Source organism: Rhipicephalus microplus, chromosome 1 (genome assembly GCF_043290135.1).
Source record: "Rhipicephalus microplus isolate Deutch F79 chromosome 1, USDA_Rmic, whole genome shotgun sequence".
Taxonomy (NCBI): domain Eukaryota; kingdom Metazoa; phylum Arthropoda; class Arachnida; order Ixodida; family Ixodidae; genus Rhipicephalus; species Rhipicephalus microplus.
Window position 1 is genome coordinate 150,468,258 of NC_134700.1, and position 24,577 is coordinate 150,492,834.

Genomic DNA, 24,577 nt, shown 5'->3' on the forward strand with positions numbered 1-24,577 from the left:
AATTGCAGCAAACACAGATCTAAGTCACTGCAAATGCTGCTCAAACGTTTGGGAGAAGACAACGACGTCGTCTAAGTAAACAAGGCATGCTTCCCACTTGAGACCGGAGAGCACTGTATCCATCATCCTCTGGAATGTCGCAGGGGCAGAACACAGACCGAAGGGCAGCACCTTGAATTCGTACAGACCATCAGGCGTTATGAATGCTGTTTTCTCTCGGTCGCGTTCATCAACTTCGATCTGCCAGTAGCCACTGCGTAAATCCATAGAGGAGAAGTATCGGGCGTGTCGGAGGCGGTCTAGTGAGTCGTCGATGCGCGGAAGCGGATAAACGTCTTTCTTTGTGACTTTGTTGAGTTTGCGGTAATCGACGCAAAATCGGAGAGTGCCATCCTTCTTTTTTACCAGTACGACGGGGGACGACCATGGACTGTTCGAGGGTTGGATAACGCCATCTTCGAGCATCTGCTTCACTTGAGAACGTATAGCCTCTTGTTCCTTTTGTGATACTCGGTAGGCGTGTTGACGTATGGGTCGCTCAGAATGGTCAGTGACAATGCGGTGCTTTACGGTTGGCGTTTGTTTTATCTTGGATGTAGACGCGAAACAGTCGCTAAACATGCGGAGGATACAGCGGATTTGCTCTTTCTGTGCACGTGACAGCTTCGGATTGACATCGACTGCATCGGTTACCGCGGTGTCACTTTCAACGGCTGCAGAAATTGGGGCTATCGTCGTACACGCTTCATCGTCAATGGATTCGAAATTAGCGATAGTTGTTCGCTTGGCCAAATGTTGGTATGATCCACTAAAATTGGTGACCAACAACTCAGTCATCCCACGTTTAAATTGAATTATGCCGCGGGCAACACAGATTTGCTGAGACAAGAGCACCGAAAGGTTGGCTTCAGCGATACCACTACTGGCATGGTCTATGTCGCCCTGTACTGTAACGAACATACTGGTGCGTGGCGGAAGTGTGACGGTGTCGTCGACAATGCGAAGCGCAGTCTTCTGCGGATTGGTACCTCTAGGCTTCGGGCCATAGTCGTCAGCAAACGTTACGAGGCAGTCTCGAAGATTTATAACAGCGCCGTGCTCACGAAGGAAATCCATGCCAAGGATTACTTTCCGGGAGCATTCGGGAAGCACAACGAAAGAAGCAACGAACGTCGACTCACAGATTTGCAGCCTTGCGGTGCATCTCCCGATTGGTGTCAAGAGATGACCACCGGCTGTCCGAAGGTTTGGTCCATGCCCCCAAGGAGTCGTGACTTTCCTGAGTTCAGCCACAAGTTCAGCGCTGATAACTGAGTAGTCGGCGCCGGTGTCGACTAGAGCAGTCACTGGATGGTTGTCGACACGAACGGCAATGTCAGCAGAAACGGGTTCGTCAGCGATGTGAGGTGTCGGCTGAAAGGAATCGTCGAAGGTCGGTGGAAGGGTCGGAGGAGGCTGTTTTGACGATAGCTTAACAGCGGTCCCACCCCCGGAGGCCGCTGATTCTAGTTTCCCCGGCGTGGACTTGGGGACCTAGCGGATCGTCCCGCAACAACATCGGCGAAAGTGGAGTATTGATTCGCGGACGTAGAGCGTCGAGGAGACGAAGAGCGTGATTGGCGTCGCTGAAGATTCGGAGACGGTAGACTTGCCAAGTATTCTGCGATGGCGCGGGGTCGTTCGCCGTCCCTGGGCCGACGAGCGTCTGGCCGAAATCCAGGTAGGCCCATCTGTCTGTACGAGCACTCCCGGTACAGGTGACCTGGCTCACCACAGTGGTAGCATAGTGGCCGATTGTCGGAAGCGCGCCACACGCTAGATTTACGCAAATTGGGTCGCGGATTCTCATAGTGTGGTGGGCCCGAGAAGTACTGCGGCATCTGCAGTCGTTGGTTTTCATAGCGTGGCCCGCCCGAGAAGTGCTGTGGCGTCTGCAGGCTAGTCGGTCGGGGGAAATAGCTGGCTGCCGGTGCAGGAGTACGTACAGCTTCCGCATACGTTAGCAGAGGAGCTTCGGTTGGAGGTGGCGCTAATGGTCGTACCAGCTGCCGCACCTCTTCACGGACGACGTCTGTCAGAGCAGCCACTTGAGGCTGTGAAGGCACTGCGTGAAGCTTTTGCAGCTCGTCGCGTACAATGCTACGGACTAGCTCAGCAAGGTCTCTCACGCTCGTGACATCGGGTGTTACCAAGGCTGCTGACAGACATGCAAGGTTGTCGGACCGCTCATACTGCGAAGATCGCTGTCTCAGCATTCGCTCCATTGTCGTCGCTTCACGGAGGAATTCTGCCACGGTAGCTGGTGGGTTTCGTACAAGTCCTGCAAACAGCTGCTCCTTGACACCCCGCATCAGAATGCGCACCTTTTTGTCTTCCGTCATTGCAGAATCCGCTCGACGAAACAGACGAGACATCTCCTCAACAAACATGGCCACGCTTTCATTGGGTCGTTGATTGCGAGAATTGAGGAGACGTTCGGCTTGTTCTTTCCGGTCAGCGCTACCATACGTGTTCCGCAGCTGAGTGCAAAACACCGGCCAGGTTGTCAGGGCGGCCTCGTGATTCTCGAACCAAATACGCGCCGAATCCTCCAGGTAGAAATAGACATACCGCAGTTTCCGGTGCTCGTCCCACTCGTTGGCGACGGCGAATCGATCGTATTGGTCCAGCCAGTCTTCAACGTCTTCGTAGGGCTCCCCATGGAAGGGCTTTGGCGTTCGGGAGGCTGGTAGCCATGGTGCTGGCGGAGTCGCGGACGGTTCAGTCTGGCTTGCAGTTGTCGCATATGCCATGGTTCTGGAGCGTTCCGGAAGAGGGCTGAACTGGGGTGGTAGGCCTAGTTGCCGCCGACTGCGTCGAAGGTTGGCTGTTTCTACTAAGGTGTCAATGTTGGGACCGAGATCTTCCTCGTGGTAACAGTGCATAGACTATTACCCCGCACCTCCACCAGTGTCACGTTACAACGTGACTGTAACCTGCTGATAAGGGCACGCAAGGACGTCAAACTGATTCGAACAACGGCAGTACGACTATTGTTTTTCTCTGCACGCGCATCTTTGTCCTCTTCTGAACAGCGGCACATACAAGCATGCTAGCATCTGTAGAAATAATAGTTTCAGAACTTATACTAGTGGCATTATCATTCGCGTGACATGTCAGCGTCCTTCCTTTCACAATTTCGAACCTCACAGCGATGAAAAATCTCAAAGGAACACGCAAACCATGAGCAGCTGAACCACGAAGGGATGCACATTACTAAAGATGCTGCGGGTAACGCTGGTTCTGTCAACGCATGACGAACGCGCAATTTTTCGGCGTACCCAAACCATTTGCCACTTGATGACACCGCCTCACCTGCTAACGTGGTGCGAGTGGAAAGGATTCATTACTCAGCCCTCCTCCTTTTACGGTTGGTGTTTGTTACGTGTGGTGACTAGACTTACCTTGGGAGGCAAACTATGAATTCTGGAGATATAATTCATACCTGTTTTACCAGTTTCATTACGTTTCATTGAGCCACTTTCGGCGAGCGTTTAACTCACATAAAACAACTTCATTTTTCATTTATTAGATGGAGCCACCACCAAAACACGCCTGGAAGATTTATAATTCATTGAAAAAATTTAGTTTGAAGCAGTGAGTGGTCAAATTAGTGAGCACGAATAGATACAAGACACAATATGCATCTGCTAGTGTGCAATACTCGTTGGTAGTTAGCGTCTAATGAAAAAAAGCGAGTCCCTACGAGACTGGCCAGCAGAAAAATTAGCTATATTTCAATGCTGTCTAGTAGGTTCCCCAGTAAATATAAAATAATTTTCTCTTTAAACAATCACAGAAAGGGGCCTGCTACTTAATTATATAGAATTTCAGAGTGTCAGCTAGTATAGTTTTGTCGCTTCGTCGGTAATGCGTGACCAAGTACAGCCGTAAACTGGTCCATTGACACAATAATTATTCATCTAGTTTTCGTCAAAGCACTAGGCGACTTCGTATGGAAATTAAGTCTAATGTATTCTACATAGCCACTAAATAATATGGTTCTGCTATGTAAAGGAAAAAAAAAGATATTGCTACACAAACCTTCACTATTTTGCCCTTATTGATTGGAACGTAAAAAAAAAATACTAATTAGTTAATGTCCAATATCTCTTCATAGAAACTTTGAACGGCACTTCGCCTAAAGGCACAGTTAACTCTGCTTAGTCACGTTGAATAGTTGCGCCGTACTCGCAGTACAACGGAGGCTTGTACAGCGAAAATGCTTTTGTTGCTCATACTATTTTCACTGTTACTAGGTAACGCTTCCAACCAGGCATTAAAATGAAATGTCATTTCATAGAGGGGATAACGAGCTTTCTGAAGTAGCCCAATGCAGTTTGCTTTGTGAAGCGCTGTGAGCCCAGTGCATCTGCAAACAATGCGTAAAAGGCGGAGTGGTTGCGGCCGGAGTGGGACCACCACCTTAATTAAACAGCTGGTTAAGTGTTGAGCTGTAAACTTTGTTCGTTAGCCCTCCTCCTGTGTGTTTTTTTCGTGCGTCCTTTGTGCGTGAGCAGCGCGCTGCACGTTTCGATCTGCTTGCTGTTGTCAGCGTTACATTTCAAATTGCTATCACATTCATTGCTTCACCTTTGCGGCGAAACGGCGTTTTTTTATGAATATTTATTTCTTTCTCCTGAAATCCTTTAGTCCCCATCTCTATACAGAGCAGCCGGCAAAAATATGTTTTTATAAATAAGAGTCCCTCTCTCTGTCTCGAAAACGTTGCGATGCTTGCCTTTCACAGTTGCTTGCCTTGTGGGTAAAATGGCACAACCCGCCGTAGTGGATTGTGCCATTTGGACAATGAAAGCCACGTCGGGGTTGTAGAATCGAAAATAGGCTTTATTGTTCTCCGAATAAAGACGACGAAGGGCATCTCGTGAGGCCCCATCATAATCATCGTCGAAGTGGTGGCAGCACCAGCGTGCGATGGCCGCGCATTAAATGGCGACAACGCTGGAGACGTCGTGAAAGAAGCCCTGAACAGCGGCGCAAGTGCAGACATGCGTACCGCGTCGAGCGTTCTCTGGTCGTTCGTGGTAGCGGCGGCTCTCGTCCCTTCGGTGACGGCCACCTGGGAGCGTCAGCTGGAGCCCAAACTCTTTATCGAGGAGTACCCGCACCAACTGGTTCGCGTGTTCCCCGCCCATAACTTGACTGCCACGCCGGGAGAGTATTTGCGGCTACTACTACTCGACGGGGACTTTGTGCTCGTCGGGGGCAGGGACTACCTCTACAACCTGAGTGTTCACACGCTCGATCAGGTGAGGCAAAAACACGAGCGTGCGCTGAGCCTTGCTCGCCTCGACCGGTTCTTGAAGGACCCCTGACACCAATTTTGGAAACTCCAGATGCTTGTGTTGTTTGATAGTCCCGCATGAGGGGCCGCCTCTGGCAGATTATTAGTGGCAAGCGTTATATAGAAGTTATTTAACTTAGTTTTAAAGTAAGGGTGCGTGCTCCTCCGAGTACTCAGGTACAATCGACATTATCGGTGGTTTCACGTAGGTAGGGGATCCCCTTGTGACGTTGCAGAGGTCAAGACCGTTTGTGGGGCGCACATAATACCACGACTGTCACCCGGCGAGAACTATTGTTCATCACACTCGCTCTGTCGTCGGGATGCTCTCGAGATGGCTTAGTGTGGTTACGCCAGGAATGCTTTTTTTTTTTTTTTAGGGAGACATGCTCAAAGCCCCCACATCGTTTCAGGGCCAAACCTCATAAGCGCGAAAATGCACGCGACAGCGACGAGCGACGTAGATCGTCTTCGCGCGATCAGTCGCTAGCGCAGGCAAACCTCGTTCACGCGACGGTTTGTTGGCGAGCGAATTCCACTGTTGCTGGCATGAGGCCGTCTACTGGCACCAAGAAAACCGCGTAGTGAGCGGTGTGCAATTTAAAAATAAAATATATTGTTGTATAGTGGAACGGAAAGTGTTTATGAATGCCTCGCAGCACTTTTTTTGTATGCACTTGCGTAAACATAGCGTTATTTATTGTTGCGTATACGTGACTCGGGCAAGGTCACGTGCACCTACGTAGTCTTTGTCTTTTTCGGTTCTTCGCTATTGGCTACTTAAGCCCAGCACTTCCGGGCGATGAGCGACGGTTTACATAGCTTCCTATATTTTTTTGTGCCCGCGCATTAGCGCTAAATACATACGCGCCATCCGTCCCTTATAGTTTTGGCGCTCGCCGCCAGATGCCGCACCGATCCCATAATAACAGCAGACGACGCGGCCTATGCACGCTTGCGTTTATGACGGTCTAGAAACCGTCTACATTGCATTGGATTATGCGTATACGTTAAGAAGTGCGCACACACCAAATTTTTAACACAAGCACTGTATGCAGAATGCAATGTGAGCTTTGTTATTTGATTTCGCGCTCAAAGCTTGAGCACTTTTCGAGACAATGGTTTGACATGAAAATCTTTTGCCAAGTCGTGTTTGTCAGTCACACTCGTCGCGAAGTTCAGAAAAAGTGGGCGGAGAAACTTCACGAGCACAACCTCCAAAAGTTTTTTATGATGTCCCGGGGTCGAGCACTTGAGTTTGTCACGTTTCTGTAGTATTTGCGCGGCGTTGTCAACGGCAGCCTTCAGTGGCTGATTCATCTTTCTCGCTCTTGCGAGGAAAACTTCCGCGTAATTCTTTAGAGAATTTAGAACCATTACGAGCTCAGTTGACGGATACAGGAGTACACCTGGGTGGATATCTCCACATTCAATCAGAACATGCTCCGCCGTTTCCTTATCTTTCCCGCAGCATGTGCATTGTTCTTCTTCTTTACTGAATCTTGCTTTATAACTACGCGTTCTAAGGCAACCCGATCTCGCTTCAAACAGTAAAGCGCTTCCCCTTGAATTATCGTAAAATGCCTCCCTCCTTATTTCATTTTTGCCCTTTCGGTAGTTACTCAAAGCCGGTTTTTTCTCCATAGCTGCCATCCATTCTCTCGTTTTGCGCCTCGGCGCTCCGCCAGGAGCGCTCGCATCCCATAATAGCTCGGGGGACGGCGCTGAGGGACCGACCGCTCGGGCACAAAGTTATAGAGGAGGCTATGCGGTTTATAAATCTGGAGAACCGAGCGATCGCGCGAAAACGAGCACGCGACACGTCGCGCGAGCGCCCCGTTTCGTCGCTCATAGCATCGCTCGTCGCTGTCGCGTGCATTTTCGCGCTTATGAGGTTTGCTCTTCATTCTAAACCGCCCGCGGGTCCCCCTATTTGAAAACAGCATGTTTCGGCCTCACCGAAGCTTGAGCACACGTAGTTTCAAGTGCTGCTCAGCTGCGGGGCACTAGCTTATGGTATTTAGGCAAGCGTTTTGAACTGACGTAAAATCGTTCTGAATTAACGCCGCTAGCATTAATTATACGATGCGTTAATGCATATACGATACAATTTCGGCATTACCAGACGTAAAGCTACAAGTTACTGTAAAAAACTCGCAAACAAAACTTTCACTGCCAGGGGTACTTTAACGAGAGGAGCCAGTTACGGGAACGTGGAGGTATTCTCGCTCATCCACCTTCCTCTGATCCATATACCTTATCAGCCCACTTACAGGTTGCATATTTTGATTGATATGTGGAGTTTGACGTCCCAAATCCACCATAGGATTACGAGAGACCCCGTAGTGGCGGACTCCGGAAATTTCGACCATCTGGGGTTCTTTAACGTGCTCCCAAATCTGAGCACACTGCCCTACAGCATTTTCGCCTCCATTGAAAATGCCGCTGCCGCGATTCGATCCCGCGACCTGCGGGTAGGTTCCATATTTTGTTCCAGGCATGTAGTGTACTGCTGTCAAGAAAACTCCCCAAGCTTTCGTATTTTGACTTAGTAAATGATGATTTTGCGTGCCGTTCTAAATGTATAGATGGTTCAGGGTCCACCGCCACCCGTCCTCTGATGAACGTTAAGACTTTAGCTACTCGTTCTTTGGTGCAGCGCTAGGTTGCTTATACGCAAGGTTTACTGCTCACCGCTGCGTGAGGAACGGGATGTCACTTGAAGAAGCTCGGCAATCGCTAATGGGGCCGGGAGGATGTTGCTGAAGGCTCTGCAGCTTTTCGACCTTGCATGCAAGTACGGAACACGAGCACTTTCAAGATTCTCGTTGTTTTGAAGTTACTCCTCGGGTATCTTGGAACACAATTGTAGCACGCACAGACGAAGACACGTGCATGAATACTCGGCACTAAACTCCAGGTGCTTGTTTCCCCTGCTTCTAGATAAATACGTACTCGACACTCTTCATTTAGCTGGTGCTTAGGAATCCTTCACTTGACAATGCCGTTACCTTTGGCAACTAAATGCACCTGCAACTACGGCTATCCATTATTTCGTGCCTTGAATAATATTTTCAGAACTGAAATGTAGATGTGGTTGTATTCCTTAGTGTCTGCTGCAATAGCAGTCGGTCATTTGCCAGATTACGTTTCAGTAAAATACACATTTCTACTGGTTCCCCAACAGTTGTAGCTGGTACTACCCAAGTCCACACAGAACCCATTCCTATCTACTGCGACAGCGCAAGTTCAGGAGCCGCTATAGACGCGTGCCTCCGACGCGGGCAGTACATAATCCGGCTTCAGCTACGGCTTGTGTTATGATCGATGATCTCGTTCACATGGTTTTTAACAAACGCGGTTGCAGTGCGTCGGTCCACCCAATAGGTAACGTGCCCGATATCTTGCAGGCGGGAAACATCAGCTGGACAGCGTCTGGTTCCACCAACCCCGTGTGCACAGACCGGGCAGAGCCGAATGACCAGAACTGCGCAAACTTCATCCGCGTGGCACGGCATCTGTCGTCACAGAGCCTTCTCGTTTGCGGCACGAACGCATACTCTCCTCGATGCCGCGAGTACAAGTACGACCCGGCACAACGCAACTACACCTGGAAGACGGACGTCGACGGGCAATCGATCTGCCCGCAGGACCGCAACAGTAGCGCTGCCGTGCTGTTTGTGAACAACAGGCAGATCGCTGCACTATCGGCGCGAGCTGGCATACCCAGGGTACCAGCCGTGTTGGAGGCGAAACCCCTACGGACCAGGCCCGAAGACCCGACGCAGCTAGCCGCCGATGCAGAGTTCGTGGGCGCCTTTGCGTTCGACGACCACGCCTACTTCTTCCTCACCGAGTCTGCGCCTGAGAAGGACCACTGCGGTCCTAGAACTGCAGCCACGGTGGCCCGGGTGTGTGTCAACGACCCCGGTGGCGCACCCCCGCACGACTGGATGTGGACAACGCTGCGGAAGGTCCGCCTTCAATGTTCGCTCAACGGCACGAAACCATTCGTCTTCACCGACATCGCGGCAGTCAGCCCGATCATGACCCGCTGGAACAAGGCATTCGTGTTCTATGCTCTTTTCCGAATTAAGGGCAGCCCCTTCCAGGGGTCGGCAGTGTGCGCGTTCAGCGTGGACGACCTGATCGCCACCATCAGCGACGGTAAGCCCGGCCGCGAGAAGTGTCCAGCTCAGCCAACCATCGTGGGCAACGAGACGCAGTTCCTCCAAGACAACAGCCCGCTGTCTCGCAGAGAGGTGCACAACTACCTCAACGAACCCATGTTGGCGCACGTCGGTTTCGATTACCACTACACCAGCCTCTGGATAGACCCACAGGTGCGCACCGTGAGCGGCAAACGCTACGATGTGTTCTTCATCGGAACAAGCCACGGACACGTAATCAAGGCCGTCAACGTAGGTCATAACTCCATTTCAACCGTTGTCATTGAGGACATCATTGTCTTTCCAGGAGAGGATCCGGTCCTGGACCTGAAGATCGTGAGACGACCCGGCGTGGTCACACTTCTGGTGACAACGTACCACGAGCTTGTGTCTGTGCCACTGGACAACTGTAACTGGACGGTGCGCACGTGCACACAGTGCATTGGGCTCCAAGACCCATACTGTGCCTGGAACAAAGACACGACCAAGTGCGAGAGTCTCGTGGACCAGGCTGTGCCCAAAAACGCCGTACAGGAAGTGGCTAGTGGCCACAGCCTCGAGTGCCCGGACGAGTTTTCTAAACACATGAAAAACATGAAGTTCCCACATGGCAGTGATCCATGGGCTATTGACAACACTGCTTCCAGTGGTCGAGCGACGCCTCATCTCTACAGCGCCCACACGCTGGGCTTTGCGATCACATTCTGCATAATGGGTTCCGTCGTGATCGGCTTTGGTATTGGGTACTGGTACAGGCACAACCAGCGTAAGGACATGGCTTACTTCAACTACCGCTGAACCACCATTCAGAAAAAGACAAAACGACAGTTGCATGCATGTGACTATTATTTTTTATTTCTTCGTCTTGGAACAAGTCACATTAATGCATTCACAATAAAAACGCCCGGAAACTCGGGGCCAAACAATCCTCCCCACGTATGGTTACAACTCAAAACATTGTTTTGCTACACCCAAAACGCGAAAAGACGACTACAAAAAGAATCTGGAGTACAGGAGTCAGCCTTTTTTTTTTAAACTTGTGTGTACTTCGCGAAATCGCCAGGCCCGCCCGGCATGCCTTAGTCGTATTTGGTTTGACCAGACGCGTGTTGTCGAGTTGCGATTGGCTGGATGTCCAAATTGTTCTAGTTTTTGAGTGAAACTAAGCGCCGTTTGTGCCTCCAAACCTGTCCTCATCGCACATACGCGAAGAATACAGAAGGAAAACTATGCTGCACATTGGTAGCTTTCATTGCCGAGTAAAAAGTGCTTATGTGCTTTGGTCATTTGTTCTGAGGTGGACAGTTTTTTTTTCCTTTGTGCTGTCACCGCCTAAATGCAGAGACCTCCGGCTTACAGAAATTCGAGTTTATCGGCGTCTTCCCCCCACTTAACGCCAGGACCGAGAGGGAGTTTGGCAATGGAACCTCCCAAGGCTGACGCATGTTACGTTCCGCATGAATAAAGAAACGAGCGTAAAGACTGAATCCACAATGTAAAAATTTAATGGAATGAACCTTGTGAGCCAAGGCTAAAATAGGTACTGAACACCAAAAAGTATTGGCAGTGTGTTTCCTCCTAAACTTCATTGAAAACTGCTTTCGATAGCAGAGACGCAAATTGCCTTCAACAAAAATTACCTACCCAACCGCGGTTTCTTGAGAAAGGTCACCCTGTGAATAATCCAGAATAAAAACACTGCCGTAGAGGATTTTGCCCAGCATTGTACTCTCATTGCACATTCCTAGGCATCTTGCCCCACTTTGCAACCTTATGTGATGCCCAGCAATTAGCTGGCAGTACCATAGTGTAAAGGGGAATTGAAACGCTGGGAGCCACACCATGTATGCACTTCCTGCTCACTGCAGCACACGGCTCTCCTGCCCACTGGTTTCCACTTAGTATTATGTACAACGTCCCACAGATACCAGCAGGCAAACATGCAGGCACAAGTTATTCCATGAAAACAATCACCCACAGGGCTATAACAAATCCTGGACGTGTGTATAAATTATGCGATGTGGGCATTGTGACTGAGTTGCTGTAAAATGAGACCTATTTTTTCCCTCCTCCGCTGATGGACTGTATGTACAGGTGCGCCGAGTGTTGAGGAACACAAGCGATGGTAAAACAAAAGGAGTAGGCACCTCAGTCATCCAAAGACTGCAAGGTCCCGAGACAGTCCTTTTAGCCACGTACTAACTCATTAGATAAGGCACATTCTTGGCACCGAAAAGCGAAAATGACCACGATGCACCAGTGATGGTCGATGGACGTGCACTTTTAACCCTTTCTCACCACAACCGTTCACATCTCACCACTGTATGCTTTCATACAACTGGAGGAAAAAGCCCGCAAATTCAAATTATGGTTAGACCTGGGCTGAAACAGAGTGGTTTCCGCAACTACAGGAATAGGTGCTGAAGATCAATCACCATGACACGCATAAATATAAGGAAATTGAAAAAATTTTCAGAAGACACAGTGACCTAGAAGGCACAGTGTTCCCCAAAGGCAGGCCACAGTTTTTTGTCAGACAGGAAGAGCGGAGACTAGATAGAAAACACTCCTCATTATCACTCTCAGATAGTTGCACAGTTCCGACAGACTAAAACCATGCTAACTTGACACAGGAAATGTGTCAGACCGAAACGTAATATCCTGTTCCTCCCTGCAAGTAACAAGCAGTAGGCGAACCTTGCTCCACGCTTGATCACAGACTCAATGGCAGACGAGGGAGGGGAAAAATGTAAAATCACTCTGAGAATGCAATGAAAAATCACCTGGAGGCTGTTCGGGCCATACATATATATATAATATATACATACATACAACCGCACAAAGGCGATGCGCAACATTCAGCATGAATGAAGGCGCAGTGATGTACATACATATATTACAAAGACGGGGATGGTGTTTCTTTTTTTCTAGCTAAATGAGGATGCAAATAACAGCAGTGACACCTAGGAACTCATTCGTCTTGAATGCAGAGTCAAGTCAAACAAGCGTGCAGCATGTGGCTCCCCAGAAGCACCACCAACCAACAGCCTCTCTCTATAGCGACCTTGCCATCCCTACACCCCTGTCCAAGGAAGCAACCAATACTATGATGGCAACATGGAACGACACCACAACAAGCTGCAGTGAAAAGTCGGCAGAACTAAGCCAGCAGAGCAGATTTACTGCTCCCTGGCCACCCCACATTCCTACGAAGCTCCTCTACTATGTCCCTGCCATTTACCACACGACAGCACAAGTCCGAAAAAAAGAATAAACACCAAAGGAAGAGAGGGGTGTGTTGTCTGTGTAGGTAAGCGCAGCCCCGGGAATACTTCCCCACTGTCATGGTCCCTAGCCCCCTCCTCTTTGCAGAAAGAGACACCTGCTTGTCCTGGCCACAAATAAAGAAAGACGCCGCCCCTAGAGTGCGCGTGGATCATTGGTTGAATTTCTTTTTTTTGGCCACGGAAGGTCTCTGCTCTGACGCGTCACATTGCATCGACGGACAAATCGGAGTTCTTTCCCCCCCCCCCTTCTCAACCCACCCCGTGTGTCCTTTCTCGCAAACACTTTCACACAGTAACTATGCCTCATGGAATTCAATTATATTTTAATGGTGAACTGAGGTCGAAAACCGTAAAATTAAAGCTGTGCTCGAGCGTACGAAATTCTGCCACTTGAACCGCTCAACTACCGAGTGGCAGTGCCCTTGACAATGACTGAACAGAAGGCTCAAGTCAACTGCAGCTAGTGCCTATCCCAACACCTACAACTATGAACAAAACATAAGTTAAAAAACTCCTAAATGCTGCGACCTCAGTCGGCATCACTCAGATGTACATTATTATAACGCCTGCAACTATGAACAAAACACTTAAAAGATGCCTAAATGCTGCGACCTCAGTCAGCATCACTCAGACGCACATACAAGCTTTGTTCAATTCGCCAATTCAAAACAATGCCTAGCTTTACTGTACACCTACCGAGAAAAACTGCAATTGTAGCAAAATTAAACTCGAGCTCCACCCTACAGCCTGGAAGGACCGCAAATAAGGTCCTCTAGACACACCGAGCTCCAATGCATTTGCAACCTAACTGGGACCTTCATCTTTTCTCCACAGTTCGGACTATGGTCAGTTGCCACGGTTACGGCGCACTTTTTGGCAGGCAAGGCGTGCCTGACGTATGTGCCGCACACTTGCAACACAAGTCTTAAGCACCCTAGAACACACAAGTACAAGCTTGCTGCTGGTGTAGGATCCTGTGAAGTGCGCTGACTGTACTGTGTTGTTCACAGTTGCTCCCGCAAGCCTCAAGTTACACAAGGCCCACATGGTGTCGGACACACTACACACATAGGAAAAAAAAAAGCGCACAGCCACAAAGCAGCACTTCAAAAAATAACAAAAAAAGGTTGTATTAGGTCTAAAAAAAAAGAGAATATAAGGAACATCTATAACATTGGCACCTCATACACATGAGTACGAGGTGCCTCCAGCATAACGTATGAATGAGTTTATCATTTTTGTTTTGTTTTCCAAAAGTGTGCTTGCAACACCAGAAGCACAAGGAGAGCCCATTGCGTTTCTGTGTCTTATAACAGCCCATTTTGCAGAATAAACTTTCCTCTCACAGCCTCGAACGAATGCTGCAGAAACAAGTGAGAGGTAAACAAAAACATTCCCCCCCCCCCCCCCGAACAAAAAAAAGCTACTGCGTTGCACCAGAATAGCCTTAAAAAGAGAAAATGCACGAAACCACTACTTCACTAAGCTATAAATAAAGATAATAACTCTCTCTGCACAATACACGCCTATGTGTGGCTTACAAGTACATGCAAAAAGTACAATACGACGAAAAAGCATCTTTGAGCACGCAGACAGATGTACCTTCTGTTGTGCAACGTACATCACTGGTTAACGACCATCACGGCACACCGGGCAACTGGTTCAAGATAGCTTTCCATTCGTTGCTCCATTGCTGTCATCCGAGTAGATATTACACACCAGCGTCGCACTGCACTGCTCAAACACAAATGTAACTCAACCTCTGCAGGCGACAACACAACTTGCCCCCAAAGACTGAAAAACTGCTGCAATAAGCTTTTAGCACATAGCTGAAGAAACATACAGAAGAAAAAAAATAATAGGACCCAAAACTGGTACGCAAGATCTATATAGATGTGCCAGTTATTGTGCATTTGCCGATGATGTGTACTGGACAAAGCTACCTGCGAAGGGGATTCGGACATTCAACAATGAAGCAGCTAAGCAATGCACCTACAGAGCATTACGTGCCACTACTACTCTCGAAAGCTGTAGCCACAAGAGAAATTTCTCTCACTTCAGATCTCTGCAGCCCTGTCAAGGCCAAACCATCAGCAGTATGTCTGAGTGCACTAGTTCATCAAGTTGTGGCAGAGCTACAGGTACAACACTGAAACCGAACGGATGAATTCGATGCATGCAACAAAAACAGAGTTGCAGTTAAGACTGGCAAATGAGAAACTCGGAATCTTGGAACATCAACAAATGCAGTGGCATGAACACCCAGAACACACACACAGAATAAATATACATAAGTGTAACCTTGCATTTCAGATGGAAGACGAGCCTAGACATCGGAATTTGAGTACACACTCATAATGAAATTAGGGGACCCACGCTACGGATTGTGGCAAACATGTTCATAATAACATGTTAATAACAACATGCTTTAATAAATGTTCTGTTATTCACAGGCCACATGAAAGAAAAACAAGAACATGGGCCAATGTGTCTCAGAGTGCACTAATGTGACCATGAGATCCAGAGTTCCTAGGCCGTGCTTAAAATAAGTGAGCTTTGCAAGAAAAATGCCTTTATTATTAACATGCAAAAGAGCATGTTCAGGTTCCACTTTCTCTTTACCTGTCACAAATTGCTCATCAAATGTGTGTTCCAGGTACTTTATTTGATCTGCTGCACAAGATCAAATAAATAAAAAATTAAAAAAGAAATCCTGCTAGCTGCATTATATCATTGGCCTGCAGAAACTTGGTGCTGCTAACAAACCTACAGTAGCACCGTGCCTTGCAAAGGGACTACCACAAAGCATCTTTGTGGCTTCCGAATGATGCTCTAAAGCAGGGTGCAAAAACTTTTCTGCTCCACTAAGTGAGCAACAAATGCCTTATTTGACGAAAAAGATGATACTTTTCCCCCTAAAATAAAGCTGCGATAGAGAGCACCTACACCGATGGGGGAAATAAAAAAAGAAAATTAAATCTGTGTAAATAAAAATTGGGTGAAAAACATGACAAAGGAAAAGAAAATGACTGTAGAAACATCAGCTAAAGAGTGGAAGAGAAAAACTTCCCATGAGCAAGTCAGAGGTGGCTTAGAGAGTGATCTGCCTTGCTTGACACATTCTGTCCATTCTTGCACCAACATGATCCGGAAATGGGATGGGCTACCTTACACGCAAGTACACACAGATAAAGAAACTGTATATATATGTGTACACCTAGACAGCAGCACATGGTGCAACGCAGAAAAATAAAAAGTGAATGAAAAGAAAGTGTTCTGGAAATATCCCCCCCCCCCCCTTCTCAACATGACAACAGCGGTAGTTGCATCTCAAAGCCTGGCTGCAGCCATGACCACAGACGTACGCAAAGATCACAGCTGCCAAGTTGAGACTGCAACAAACGGCGGGGAAAAGGCAACATGTCGAAGCAACGATGGTGCACAAGAGCATCATGAGGAGGAAAAACAAAAAGGCCGAGCCACTTTTTTCCTCCCATACCAGTGTTCCATTTTCTGCCCCTGTCGTGCAGTGCCAAAAGAAAAAAAAAAAAGCGTCTGCTGCAAGCCTGTAGATGCGTACTTTTTTTTTTTTTTTCCCATGTGTACCTCCCACCACTGCCCAGAGAATGCACAGCAGCCGTGGATGAGGGAGAGGAGGACACACGCTGACGGCAGCGATGAGTGGAAGAGGAGAAACTGGCGTGGGGAGGCATTGGTTGGTGGTGACGGAGAGGAGGGGGTGTTCTGCAAACACACCACCACTCCTCAGTTGCCCCACCAGTCATTGGAGGAACTGCTGTAGTTGCCTCCATAGCTGTTGCTAGGCCTGTAGCCGCCCATGATCTGGCCGCCCGATCCGCCATATCCACCGTACTGGGGTGCACCGCCGTAGCCACCGGGTCCGCCACTACGGCCTCCCATACCTCCTCCGCTGGGTGGTCCACCCATGGGACGATCGCGACCTCCGCCGCCTCCGTACTGACGGTAGTCGCGGCTGCCAAAGCCACCTGAGGCATACCGGGAGCTGCGAAAAAGACAAAAACACAAAAAGTGAAGCTCTATGATGACCATTTCTTCGAACAAGACTACAATGGATACCGTATTTACTCGCATGATCCTCGCACTTTTTTTTTGGCGGAATACCGACGCAAAGTTGGGGGGTGCGAAAATTGCCCGGGGAAAACTTTCCACGAAAACGCACAGAACGAAAAAGAAAAAAAAAAAGTGGCTGCAAACCGGAATTCTCACACCAACCACTAACAGCAAGATTTGAGAAGTATTAACTAAAACTTACCTCAACAATAAAAGCACAGGTTCTACACAAGGCAAGATTTATTTGAGACACAAAAAGTGCAAGCAAATAGTCAAAAATTAGAATACCATATGCAATACCTGCAGCTGTCCAATAAACTATTGATGAAAAATAAACATTATTATTAATATTATTATTAAAGCTTGTGGGCATTGCAGACGTGGCAGTAGCGTTCGTTGCTCAACAGGAGCCCTCAAAACGTAAGCGTAGTACGTCAGTGTTGGGCTGATGGCTATTTAACAGAATCGTTCGCAGTTTCCTTCTGAAGAAATAAAGTTTACCATCAATCCCAGTTTTAGGTACACGGCAGGCCCAACGCGTCTTGGTGGCTTTCAGCTGCCGTCACCAGTAGCGAACACAAAGCTCGTATGCTCCGAAAGGCCTACCGACGGCCCTTTTGCCGTTGCTTTAAGTGGAGACAGGGGTATGGGAGGCCGAAAATTTTCCGAAAAACCGATTTTTTGAAGTATTTTTTTTTCATAATCATTAAGGTCTAAGGAAGCTGTTCCTAAAATATTATAGCCCTGTAATGCGCATTTGTCGAGTTATTGGGTCGCAAAGTCAGTTTGATAACCATTTTCGCTTTCGAAACCCCCCCAAAAACGATCGTATTCAACGCCGCAGCGCGCGAGAACCGCACCAAGTAGCGCGGCCATTTTGGTCTCATTTTAAAGACGCATTTTTTCTATTATCTGTTCTTAGCAGAAGAACGTTTTTCACCTAGCAACAACGCAGCTATCGCGCATAAAAAAAACTGAATACTCGCACATCATTGGTGCGTTTTTGTCACGTGGGGCAGTTCCCGGTTTCTTAGAAGAGCAGGCTGTGCCATCGCTATCACCGCCGCGGCACCTGCGATCGCGGACGCGATAGCAGCATCCCAAGATCACACGAGAGCTGTGCGCGTCGACACTCCCCTGGTTTCCGACACTGAAAAAGTGGCCATCGAGTGTTGTGAGAGCGATGTTCTGCAAGATCTTTCATCGAAGTCTGCCACAAAACGCAAGCGGTCTTTTTTTGAGACTTGGATAGAGCCACAACGCCTGGTACGCCGTTCACCGTCGTTAGCTTAAGAGTTGGTCAACGAACTTCTTCAGTGTAAGAAGTGCAGTGTGTGTGGCGGGCCTGGCAGAATCTCTAAGGAAGACCGCGAATATGGTAGAGACGCGAAACTCGTTCTCACATGTGACGAGTGCGGTAAACTGAGGACCGTAAGGAGCTCGCCGACAGCAGGGCGGGACGCAGCGCACGGCCCCTTCGAAATTAACGTGCTCGTGGTTCGCGCGGCAATGAGCCCAGAAAACGGGCAAACTGTGCTCAACGATATTTTTTCCGCCCTAAATATTTCACGGAAAGGCCTGCCCACCAAGACATACCAGGATTATGTGAAATTGAAAATGAACCCTGCCGCACGCGTTATTGACGACTGCGCGAGCATCGTGAAAACGGTGTATTCCGAACTCAACTATGGAAACCCTGGAAATATCGCCGTTTCCTTTGATGGGACTTGGCTGACCAGGGGCCACTCATCCCATATTTGTGTAGGGACCGTGATTGAACTATTCACGGGTTATGTGCTTGACTTCGTCGTCCTATCGAACTTTTGTTTGGGCTGCCAGCTAGGGCCAAAGGAGGACAACCAAAGGTATGCCGAGTGGCTAGCTGGTCACACTTGCCAAAAGAATACCTCCAGTAAGCCAGGACAAATGGAGGTGGAAGCAGCACAAATTTTATTTGGCCGCTCATTGGAGAGACATGGGCTCCGCTACACAACCATGCTGTGTGATGGAGACAGCCGGGCCTTCAACAGTCTGCAGGAGGCACAGGTATATGGCTTCGTGCCAATAGAAAAAGAGGACTGTGTCAACCATGTGCATAAGCGCATGGGCACAGCACTTCGAAACCTCCTGCAAAAACAAAGAGCCGAAGGAAAGCCAAGCCTTGGTGGCAAGGGCAAACTGGTCACAAAGCTCACGTCATATTGTGGATAGGCATTACAAAGCAACCAAGGAAGCATTGAGGCCATGAATAATACTGTCTGGGCAACCTTTTATCACGTAGCATCGAGTGATGCAAGCCCTCAGCACTCTCACTGCCCAATTGGTGAAGAGTCATGGTGCAAGTACAACAAGGCTGTTGCCAAGCAGGAGACTCCTCTGAATCATCGCTACAACCTGCCGGAGTATGTTGATGATGCCTTGCGGCCTATTTACACGGGCCTCTCTGACCAGAAATTGCTGGAGTGTTGTCAGCGAGGCAAAACACAGAACCCAAACGAGAGCCTGCATTCTGTCATCTGGTCGCTCGTGTCCAAAAACAAACACGCGTCGCTTTTCACCGTTGAAGCTGCTGTGGCCGAAGCTGTCGCAAGGTTCAACGCTGGCAAAGGGAGAGCAGATGCCGCCATATTGAACGAGCTGCACCCGCAGCAGAGTGTTGTGGCCGCTGAAAGATGCTCAGAAAAGGACAGTCGCCGACTAGTGGCATCAAAGAAGAAGCATGAGCATGCTGAAAACTTCAAGCATGCCATGAAAAGAAAGCGCACCAAGGAGAATGATGATGAATACATTCCTGGTGGCTTCTAACATGGTTAATACACAGATTCACACCCTTTCTTGTTAAATATAAGTGCTCAGCATGTTCCTAAACTTCTTTTCTCGCTGTCTTAAAACAACATTTTTCATCACACTCTAAGCCATTGCCCACAGTATCTTTTGATGTAGCAGTCGGATTTTGATCATTCTTGCAGCATTTGAAAGCTTATACACTGATTAGTGCAAGAAAACCAAAAAAATAATATTTTCATTTACAATAGTGATTTAATTAGCAACAATCTTAAGCAACAGTTTCAGATTTCTAATGAGTATACTTGTTAAGGCCATAACTCTGGTACCAATAAAGCTAAAAATGAAATTATGGTTTTGTCGCACTCCCTGGCCTTCATGGAATGCTGTCATATCGAAATTGTAGCAATATTTTATGAGGAAGATGTCAAAAGGCTGGGCAGAATGCAAGTTTATGTAACAGTCAATATTTAAAATCTAAAAGTGAGAGCAAAAAACTAATTGCATATTTGTTTTCAGCTGTGAAAAATACATATTGTATTAAAGTTTCAGCTGGAAATACTGAAAATTAAAAAAATTTTTTTCAGATTTTCAGACCAGTGTTTCCCCTTAATCATGATCTATCACTCTCAACTTGAAAGCAGCCGTGTAGCTTCAGTATTGCTCTATACCGTCTCAAGATTACCGATACAACATACAAAACACGTCGCAATGCGCACTTGCCACTTTGGCTTGGCTTAGATTGGATTGAATCTTCATGCAATAATAGTGCGCTTGATGCTTAAGAGATGGCGCCAGATGGCGTGCGCTATTATCATCAGTGGCTGAAACGAGCAGACGACATTATTGCGGCAGTTTTTGAAAGTGCGATAATTACTCGACGAAAAAAAAAAAAGTATTTTTGTTGGGCGATGTGGGGGGTGCGAGAATTATGTGAGTGTGAGGATTACGCGAGTAAATACGGTAGAATACCAAACGAAAAGCTTGTGGCCGTAGCGGTAGCCGAGAATCAGAATACTTTACGCAAAGCATGTGGGCGTAGTGGTAGCGTTTGTCACTCAACAGGAGCCCTCAAAAGATAAGAGTAGCATGTTAGTATTGGGCTGATGGCTATTTAACAAAATTGTCTGCAGTTTCCTTCTGAAGCATAAAGTTTGCCATCAATACCAGTCTTATGCACATGGCATTGCCCAACGCGTCTTGGTGGCTTTCAGCTACCGTCACCAGTAGCGAACACAAAACTCGCCGACTCAAAAGGGCCTACCGGCAGCCCTGCTACCGTTGTTTAGTACATGATCAATCACTTTCAACTTGAAAGCAGCCGTGTAGCTTCAGTATCGCCCCATAACGTGACAAGATTACAGACACAACATACAAAACATGCTGCAACACGCACTTGTCGCTTTGGCTTGGATTAAATCTCCGTGCAATATTAGTATGCTTGACGCTCATGAGATGGCACCAGATGGCGTACGCTATCATCAACGGCTGGAACGAGCAGACGACATTATTGCGGCAATTTTCAGGGGTGCAATAATTACTTGAGGAAAAAAAATTGTATTTTTGTTGGGCGATGTTGGGGGTGCGAGAATTAAGCCAGTGCGAGAATTACGCGAGTAAATACAATATGTGCGACTAGGCTTCGTACCTGCGTCCCCCAGAGCCAAAGCGGCGCTGGTTGGAAGCACGCTGCTCTGCTTGCACTTCCTTGGCCAGGGAGGCTAGCCAGTCCGGCAGTTCCTGCTTGGTTTCCGTTATCAGCTCCACAAGGTCCAGGGCCATGTTGCGATTTTTCTCATTGAAGAAAGACGTTGCCAAACCTGCACCAAACAGAACCTTTAATGGCACAGTGCACAACTACGATCGTGCAAATGAGGAGAGAATGCAGATAGAGAAGAACCCTGCTGACACAATTCTTATAGGACAGTTGAACCAGCACAAAAGCTGGGGAAAATGAGAAATAGAGTAGTGGTATGGTAAACAAGTGCCTAGACTTGAACAAGTCATGCGCTGTTGCCTGGTGCCCTTTCAGATACCCCAGTGGGACAAATGTTATGGACGCCTGCACTGCTACGTGGCTTTCCCCACCCTAACTGTAGCAAACACTGGTAAATAAGGCTGTAGGCTATGGCCATTACAGGTAGTATTATCGTAAAGTGATCATTCCCATCAATAATGTTCCTGGCCTGCTGTCATAGCGCAGTTGGCCCAATGCGAGATCACTGTAGCCAACATGATGGCTGAACACAACGTTGCATTAGAGGGGGGGGCCATTTGAAAACCGAAAAATTGTGAAAAAGTAGTTTTTTAAAAACCACATATTCGAGTAGTATGTCTTATAAATTATCTGTTCTGTGATTATCAATGTTTAATACATTGCAGAAGTACGTCAAATAAATTGTATAACATGCCGCGGCCGCTGACGAGTGGCCAGTGAGCGCTGAAAATACCCCAACTTCACGCGTTTGCAATTTTCCAACCACGCGGCCCAGCACCGCCATCCTGGTCTAGTTTTGCTAGAGAATTCTTCCTCTTCTTTTTCCCCCCACCACCTGCGGCAGCAGCAGCGGCGTGACCAAGGCGGGAATCGCTCATGATTGGGGGCTCTCAAAGTTTTGAAGTCTCCTGCGGCTCGTATGTGAAGCCGCGAATGGAGGAAGCGCGCGCCTGTTGAGGGAGTGGCCGATCAAGCAGCTCCTATTGGCTGCTGCGTGCAATGATGCATCTGTTCCCCCGGCTCGCCATCGCCGGTGTTCTTAGCGTGTGTTCTTTTCCCCTTTGCCACCATTACGCTGTTCTCTTCAATCTTTCACAGTCTTTATGAGACGATCCTTCGTCGTGTTCATGAGATGCTGATTGCTGTTCTGTCACTAACGATGGGCAGAGCAAAGTTTGGGAATCGGGACGCGTTCGGTTCAAGAAAGCGTCCGATGGAGCTCGTACGCATGATGAGGCTCGTTCACGTGCCAACGCGTGGGCGACAGTCGCATCGGTGTTGAGTAGGTTATCGTTCGCCTTTTCAGACGACTGCATTGATATCGCGACATCGAGAATCGGCGCAACGCTCCGTCGTCACAAGTGAGGTTGGTATTTCGTGCTCAAATCCACCTGGTGCACTGCGCTTGCTAACTGCAGTGATTACTACCCCGAACAGTGCGACCGCAACGTCGCCTGTGCATTTATTTATAGACGTGCGAGGAGTTAGCCGCGGAGGATAGCACACGTGTTGCTGTGCAACCAAAGCTTGGCGCTATGTCAGTAGTCGGCAACCAACGGGCAGCGCAGAAAGACCCTTTCCGTGTGAAAAAGGTTCAAGAACAGCTGCAACACAAGCAGAAAAAGAAAAAAGTCCTAAAGAACATTGCTAGCTACTTTGCAGGGTCATTTTAGACCAAAATATGTATTCGAAATTTTCAAAGTCCGTTTTCTTAGAATGACTTTTTTGGCCAGTGAGGTTGTTTAGTCTGGTGACATCTCTGCAACCGCTCATATGATTTCTATTACATTTGTTTAATTAAGTACCATACTAAATAGCCTACAGGCTAGAGCCATTTTTAAAATTATTGCGTTTAATTTGTGATAACTAAAATGTCATTGATAAATGCTCAATGGCAAACACCAAATTCAGTGCCCTGCTAAAAATTTTCAGCAAAGAAATAAAAAAAAGGGCGGCTCTGTCTTAGTGTAAAGCATCTATCCAGGAATCATCACAGTGAATTTCAGGGTGCTAGCACATTTATTAAATCCACCAGAGCCTGACTAAGAAACCTGTGTGGACAATCCCGATAAATGGCTCTAACTTTAGAAACAATAAACCTAAATGCACGAAATTTCGTGGTTATTCAAATGGCTTTATTGTTAGTCAACCCAAAAAATTTCATTAGAATACCTCAACAAACAAAAAAAGTTGCCCTTTCACGGTAGTCTCCCCCCTTAAGGGGGCGCACGGGTCTTAGAAGGCCGAAAATCGCGAAAAAATCGACTTTTTAAAGCTGACATTTTCTGAATGTGTACCTATTTATGCATTTATCTGAGAAGCTTCTAGCTTCTCGCGTCATTTCTGGTGCAAAATCAATTTACAACTCCCCTATGAGATGAATGTGAGCGCAAATAGATGCTTAAATCGTGTTTTTTTTTTTCACACCGAACTGTTGCCGGCACACACGAGCTATGGTGGTGATCTTGATTTCGTTTGGAAGGGTCATTTTCATCTTCAAGTTCCCGCCACCGCTGGTTGGCCTTGCTTGTTGCTTTTTCAGCAAAAACGCGTTGAGAAGCACCAGCGCGCAACTATATTGGCTGCTTTGGGCATGTGACAAAACCTACATATCCCATTGGCCAAGTGGCGTTCCCGGCGTCTGCTTCACTATCATGACGTGCATGGACATGCGCCATTTTGTCATGGTGCTGTCGACTGCATGCTGCAGTAAGAAGTTTCGTGCCACACCAATTCGTGAAGTGGGTGTGGCGATCATTCTCTCGCCGTCACCTTCAGAAAAAGCCCCGCTATGGCTCAGGACGAAGATAACAAACTTGCGGCGGTCAACAGTGGTCACCGAGTCACCGGTGTAGGCCTAGCCAGTGGTGATCCAGCCACTTCAACTTTTGGAGCAATTTTTGGAGCAGAGAAAATGCTCTTTTGGAGCACCTTTGTATCGGCACTCGATTTTGGAGCAGCAATTGTAGCAGCAACTTATTTTACAAAAATACATCTCTCATTATTGCTGAAACTAAAGCTGTGATAGCAACCACAGTTCTATAAAACCGTATTTGTCTCAATTCTCAATTATTAATTAGAGTGTCACGTGCATGCCGATTTTAAAAGCCACCAAGAAATGGACCAGTCCATCAGATTTAATGCACTACTGAAAATGAAGGTAGTGCAGGTGTAGCATTAGTTT

General features: G+C 47.8%; 2 protein-coding genes across 4 annotated transcripts in view; one reads left to right on the top strand and one right to left on the bottom strand.

The window, feature by feature from the left end:
- Positions 1–4,925: 4,925 nt before the first annotated feature.
- Positions 4,926–13,898, top strand: LOC119178429 (semaphorin-1A). The gene is made up of 2 exons (XM_037429631.2): positions 4,926–5,309; positions 8,755–13,898. Exons 1-2 carry the CDS (start codon positions 5,049–5,051, stop codon positions 10,309–10,311), a joined length of 1,818 nt encoding a protein of 605 aa, XP_037285528.1. The 5' UTR covers positions 4,926–5,048; the 3' UTR covers positions 10,312–13,898.
- LOC119178427 (ATP-dependent RNA helicase bel) overlaps positions 10,347–24,577 on the bottom strand; it is a 91,651-nt gene continuing 77,420 nt past the window's right edge. For all 3 annotated transcript variants that reach the window (XM_037429629.2, XM_037429628.2, XM_037429627.2), the window contains exons 13-14: positions 21,325–21,496; positions 10,347–16,824 (exon numbers count right to left, since the gene is read on the bottom strand). In XM_037429629.2, coding sequence (XP_037285526.1) covers positions 16,566–16,824; positions 21,325–21,496 — 431 coding nt within the window. In that variant the 3' untranslated portion in view covers positions 10,347–16,565. The remainder of the gene's footprint in view (positions 16,825–21,324; positions 21,497–24,577) is intronic.